Genomic DNA, 6,784 nt, shown 5'->3' on the forward strand with positions numbered 1-6,784 from the left:
CGATTGGGAGCGCGATGCAAGACTAGGACGGAGCCGCCGGGCAGCCGCGACTTCGCCGAGAGCGCGCTGCCACGCCGCCGGAGCGGGGCCGGGCGCCGCTCTCCATGGGAGTTGATGCCGCCGCCGCTTCTGCTGTTGCTGCCTTGGACTCTGCTGCCTGCGAGGATCCAGCTCCCGCCGGGGACTCCCGTTGGCCGGGCGGTGTCTTCTCCGAACCGGGCATGACCGGGCGGGCGGCGGGGACCAGCCGTGCCCCGCTGCCCCCTCGCCGAGGGCCGGGCGGAGGCAGCACTGCTGCGCTCCCAGCCGCGCTGGGGCGGTGCTGCCCGGCCCTGCCCTGAGGGGCCGGCGGGGAGAGGCGGGCGGCTCAGCCGCGGGGAGCGGCGCGGCGGGGCGGCCGTGGGACCGTGGGGCGATGAGGGCGACAGGGCAGCAGCGGCGGCGGAGCGGCGGGGCGGGGCGGGGGCTCCGCGGGGCTCTCTAGGACGCCGGCGCCCCGCACACCCGCCATGGATCTGCTGCTGGTGGTGAACACGAGCCTGGGCTCCCCCAACGAGTCCCTGGCGCTGCCCCCCTCCTCGCCGTCCTCCTCGGCCCTCCTGCAGCCGCCCTCCCCCTACTCCCCGGCAGCCGTGGCCAGCTTGGCCGCCGTGGTGGGCTTCCTCATCGTCTTCACCATCGTGGGCAACGTGCTGGTGGTGATCGCGGTGCTCACCAGCCGGGCGCTGAGAGCACCCCAGAACCTTTTCCTGGTGTCCCTGGCCAGTGCGGACATCCTGGTGGCTACTCTGGTCATGCCTTTCTCCTTAGCAAACGAGCTTATGAATTACTGGTACTTTGGCAAGGTTTGGTGTAACATCTACCTGGCGCTGGACGTGCTCTTCTGCACCTCTTCCATTGTCCACCTGTGCGCCATCAGCCTCGACAGGTACTGGTCGGTCACACAGGCGGTGGAGTACAACCTCAAACGGACCCCCCGGCGCATCAAGGCCATCATCCTCACTGTCTGGCTCATTTCAGCTGTCATCTCCTTCCCACCATTGATCTCCATGTACCGGGACCCTGAAGGAGATGTCTTTCCCCAGTGCAAGCTCAATGACGAGACATGGTACATCCTTTCTTCTTGCATTGGCTCTTTCTTTGCCCCCTGCCTCATCATGGTATTGGTCTATATCCGCATATACCGTGTGGCCAAGCTAAGGACCAGGACCCTCTCTGAGAAGCGTACAATGCCAGATGGTTCCTCACAGACTGAGAATGGCTTGAGCCGCACTGCTGGGGGCTGCACGTCCCTGAGGATGCAGATGGGAGAGAATGGACATTACTCAGTGCACCACTGGCGCAAAGCCTCTGAGCTGGAGGACATTGAGCTGGAGGAGAGCAGCACCTCAGAGAGCAGACGGAGGCGGAGCCGGGAGGAGCATCCCCGCAAAAGCAGCAAGAGCCAGTCTTTCTCCTATTCATATTCCTCCAAGCACTCGAGTAGCCGTCTGTCCCGCTCTAGCAATCGCTCCATGCAGTTCTTCTCATATCGCCGTCGCCGGAAGCGTAGCAGCATCTGCCGTAAGAAAGTCACCCAGGCCCGGGAGAAACGCTTCACTTTTGTGCTGGCCGTGGTCATGGGGGTCTTTGTAGTTTGCTGGTTCCCTTTCTTCTTCAGCTACAGCCTCTATGGTATTTGCCGGGAGGCATGTGAGGTCCCAGAGACTCTCTTCAAGTTCTTCTTCTGGATTGGGTATTGCAATAGCTCCCTCAACCCAGTCATCTACACGATCTTCAACCAGGACTTCCGAAGGTCCTTTAAACACATTCTATTTAAGAAGAAGAAGAAGAACTTCCGGCATTGAGCTGGAGGGATGGATTTGCCTTGAGCAGGAGTGGAATTAAAAGAGAAGGAGAAGTCTCTACGCTGAAAAAGAAGGGAGGGAAGAGAACATGGGGTTTGGGCTTAGAGAGAAGGAAGCGGGCTCGCCCCCTCAGTGGTCCAGAGTGGTGGTGTGGGGTACGGGAATAGTGTTGGGGAGGCTGAGGGCATTCACCATGGTGTAGAATGGTGACATGGTGCTGGAGGAGTGGTGCTGGAGTGCAGATGGGCAGACGGGGAGGGGAGTGATTGTCTGAATCCTGATTGAGGGCATGGGGAGTCCGCAGAGGGAAATAGGCTAAGACACTGAGTTTGGGAGGCAGTGTGCTTTTATGGGCTCTGGAATTTTGTGAGAAAACAAGCAAAGACATCAAGAGGAAAGGATGAAGTGGCAGTGGTGGTGGAGATTTGAATATTTATAAATAGAGCAGCTGGGGCCTGTGGTGGGCTTGTCCCAGTAAGAAATTGGCTTTTACTGCTTATGTGGGGAAACAAAGTGCAAAGTACCAGACACTGACAGTCTTTTGAGTTATGAAAGGATTTAAATGTTTGCCAAAAAAAAACCCCCTAAAGAACAATCCAAACTCTTTTCTAAATAAATCTTTGTACTGTTAAAACCTTCTGAATGATGATTTTACACAGGGCTTAAGTCAAACAGAAAGCATGGGGTTTTCTTTTTCTTTGGAGGGGTCTTTGCATATAGAGCTGGATGGAAAATGTTTTTCGTATCTTCCCATAAGTTTTGATTTGTCAGTGGGACAAACCTGGGAGGTTTGCATGTTTTCATGAAATATGAAAAAGATCACATGCACCCCATGACCTTATTTCCCCCAGTGGGATCACCAGGCAGTAAATTCCCGCTCCATCCCTCTCAGATCAGTAGCCTAAGCACCTCGCTGTCCTGGAGCAGGTAGCTTGTCTGCACTACAAGGGTTCTGTCTTCAACCAACTTCCACTGGAAAAAAGAAAATCATTTTGATGAATTCAACTAGCATTTTCAGAGTTAAAAAAATCAAATTGCCAACCAGCTCAATTTGCATGTGCCCTGGGGAACTTTTTTCCCCTCTTTTTAGGTTCCCCCTCAAAAGGCTTATCTCAGGGGCTGGATGTGTGCTGCTCTCATTCTCAGACAGGGAGTTGGAGGCAGTCTGCTATGCAGATTTTCAGAGGAAGAACAATCCCCACACCACTAAGGTCTTTAAATCCTTCATATTTACAGTCTTAGAGCAACTAAATCCTTTATATTTATTTTTTTAATGAGAAGCATACATTGCAGATTGTCAGGCATGTATGTGAACAGATCTCAGAAGAAGGTGCAGCTGTTCCAAACCTTTAATATTAATGCTGCTTGCTTTCCCTTTTCCTGTTTGCATTTGTAGTTTATGATTTCAGAGAATTTTGTTGGGGGGAGAGGAGGGAAGAGGGAAAAAGAGTTTGCATAGTTATTAAAGCAAATTATATTTCCCATGGATTTATAAAATGTCGTAAACTGTAATGAAGAGAATGAGAGACAGGGATTCTATGAGGGACTGGTGTCTGTACGTTCGCCACTGAACGCATTCCGAGTGTGAAACTCAGCTGAACACTTACATCCCTTCTCCAGCTGTGCTGCTGCACGGTGTGTATTCTGTTTGCGGGGTAAATACTGCTCCATTTTATGTGTGTTACTCCTTCCATATGCAGCAGGATTTGGCATCTGCCTCAAATGAACCTTTCCATAGTAAACATCTCTTTGAAAAATAGAACGAAATCTAATCTCATATGGGAGGCTTCTTGAAACAGCTAAATTGAATCTATACCTGAGAATCATTAGCTATCCCCATCTTTACTCCCTCGGTTCTGTTTGGCAGGTGTCTGTAGCCTCTCTGCTCTTGAAATCTCTATGGCATAAGGAGAAATGATAGAGCAGCCACTTTGTTTCGTCTGTTTTTTGTACTAAGCTTTTGGCGCACTTAACCCTGGAAAAGGAGGTTGTCAGTGGCAGAGATTCTGGTGTTAATTCAATAGACAATTTAACGTCAGGGCCAACTCAAGTGGGAGTTCTGCTGAACCAAGGATTAGATGATTGCACCAAATGCACTAGAAGTTTGCTTGATTTCACTAAAGAAACAGAGACGTTTTCAAAGTCCTAAGTCCATAACTTATTGGATCCTTTCTTGAAATAAGGCTTGGGGTTGTGGAAAGATTTGAGCTTTGTTTAAACATCTGCACTTAAAGAAAGGATGATAACACTTATTTTCAGGAGCATCCCTTTGTAAATAACAATGGTTTGGTACAAATACGTACCTGAGACAGATAAATAAGAGAAAAAAATAGCATCCAAGAGGAGGAAATTACAAGCCATTTTCTCTTTTGCAAAATGGAGAATTCTTTTTAAAGTTACATCACAAAGAGCTGAAACAAGCTCATATTATTTGTAGGTAATGATGTAGCTAAAAAGTTCAGGTTTGTTTAATCTGAAGAAACTATATAATTGCCAGAGTAACCAAAGCAACATATGGTACATAGCTACTACCTCTGAGCTACTGGACGGCTTCATTAGAGATACCCATTCCTGCCAAGACGAAGGTCTGCTTTTGTCGCTTAGTGCTCGTTTAGAGTGGTTTCCCAGCCTGCAGACACACAGCAGTTTCACAGTTGCGCTGCTCTTGAAATGAGATTTGTTGCCTGTAAACACAATCCTTCCCCTTTGTTTTTCCTTGTAGAATTCAAGGAGTCTATGGAAATGAAATTTAATTAACAGTCAGATTTTAGTGGACATGAAGTATATATGGAATGACTGATGTGCCTTAAAAGTAATTTCTTCACTATAAAAATATTCATTATAAACATGAAGGAAATAATGCTTCTATTTTTGTTTTGCATTTTCAAATGTCTAAAAGGGATTGATGCAGATACTGAACATATATGTGCAGCATGCTTAAAAACAGGGCATTTTCTTGGTTTTAATTTCTTTCTCATCACAGTAACTCATCTGATTCAATGCCTCAAGAGGATCTTATTTCTTCTGAGCTAGATAAAAACTAATATTCATCAATAAAGATGTGCAGTATACACCCTTTTTAAGTGCATTTCCCTCTAAATTAGTGAATACAGAGGATTTCTATAAAAATTGTTTTTAATGTAACTACTGAATATGCTTCAAGGAAGTGAAATGGGGCTCATTTATTTTTTTAATTACAGTGTTCTCTTATTACTTGTAATAGCTGAAGACTGGAATTTGTTTGTAACATATTGTGTGGTGTTAACTTTTCATAAAAAGTTATCAGCTCTGCTACTCACGCTGTGGTTGTGCTTCCCCTGTAAGCTGGCTAATAACATCTACAGGAAAAAATACTCAATGCAGCTTTTGTTTAAGAAAAAGGGAGAAGATATTTTATGTTTTGAATGTGTCCAGTTGTGTCTTTGATCACATCTGATGAGGTGGTTTGAACACTCACTCTTTACTGTGGAAGACCGAAATGTTGCTATGAAGCCGTATTGATTTTAACAAGTACTGGATCTTTAACTCTTCATTTGCTCATTTCACCATGAAAAGAATTTTCTGTCAGTCTAAATGAGAAGTTAATGTTTTATTTTCAAAACCAATTTTCTGAAAGGTACCACTATTGGTTGCTTATTGAAATATTGAACAGTGTAACTTAGCTAGGATGGGAACTCAGCACTGCTGTCCTTAGCCCTCTTCTGTGGGAGTTTTGCGTGAGTGAGAACCACAGAATTAGCCTCTTCAAGGCTTGAGGCAGATGGAAGGGGACTCATATACAGGAGATTTGACAGGATCGCAGTGTTAAATCATTGTCTAAAATAAGAATCAGACCCTTGTTGCTCTGTGTGATCTCTGTTCAGAAGAGTCATATGGCTCCAAGAACGCTGTCAGTTTCTGAGAAGTAGATCTGAGATGAAAGACTACATGTGAGCAGCTTTGCCCACATTGAGCTGTATCACCCTTTGTGAGCAATCCCAGAAAACTTCAGTGCCGTTTACTGGTGAATGAGGGAACTGCTCAGTGCAGGAAGGGTGTCAGGAGCTTCATTAGATGTTGCCTCTTTTTCAGTAAATGTGCCTGAGGAATGTAAGCAAACATTTGTGTATCAATGTACAAGAACTGAAAGAAAGGAATGCTCTCTGCTTAACTTTGACTACTGTTCAGACCCATAGAAGCTGTGGGTCAAGGGGTTTTTGACTATATAACCAGAGCAACAAACCCAACTGTGTATTTTCAGTATAAGCTCTGTGAAGAGCATTATCTGATTGCATCTGTTTTTTGGAGAAAACTGTTGGTCTCTTTCTTGCTCTGTGGAAGTTGGTATTGGTCAGAAGAGCATCTGAGAAGTGTAAGGATTTTGTAGGAAATGTCAGTAATGACATACTGCATTTCAGGAGGATGTTCTAACCTTAAACTGTGACTACAGCCAAGAAGGAGAGAATACCTACAAGCTGTGCAAAATGAAGGCCAGATGCTATCTGTAAGTTTGTTTTCGTGGTTGCTCATTGTGACCTTGTTGGTGAGCAGAAGACGACTACTTGCTTCAGAGAAAAAGCTCTAATCTGGCGGGGGGGAAGATGTGTGAGGAAGTAACTACCCACAACACTGGAGGAATTAATATTTACTTATCTTCTTTGCACTGTAGACAAGTACAGTGGAGGAATTTGCCTTTTTCGTTGCACAACAGCATGTTAATTTGCCTTTCAGATCTGTGGGTCAACTAAGCCATACAAAAGATGATATAGGAGAAGGTAGGAATAGGGGATTGCTCACTTCAGTGTTCAACACCAAGCTTAAGTTTGTCCTTTGTCCTTGAAGTTAAGCCAAAAATACAGTTTGGCACTTGGACCCAAAAGGCCGTGTAGCATCAATAACGCTACACTGAATATAGTCTAGTTTTAGCAAAAAGCATCAGTTCGTATTACACACCCTGC

General features: G+C 46.2%; 1 protein-coding gene across 1 annotated transcript; it reads left to right on the forward strand.

The window, feature by feature from the left end:
- The first annotated feature begins 461 nt into the window (after positions 1-461).
- Positions 462-1,985, forward strand: ADRA2C (adrenoceptor alpha 2C). The gene has a single exon (XM_068403874.1). The coding sequence runs from the start codon at positions 510-512 to the stop codon at positions 1,845-1,847; it is 1,338 nt and encodes a 445-aa protein (XP_068259975.1). The 5' UTR covers positions 462-509; the 3' UTR covers positions 1,848-1,985.
- Positions 1,986-6,784: the final 4,799 nt, after the last annotated feature.

Source organism: Nyctibius grandis, chromosome 6, assembly GCF_013368605.1.
Source record: "Nyctibius grandis isolate bNycGra1 chromosome 6, bNycGra1.pri, whole genome shotgun sequence".
Taxonomy (NCBI): Eukaryota; Metazoa; Chordata; class Aves; order Nyctibiiformes; family Nyctibiidae; genus Nyctibius; species Nyctibius grandis.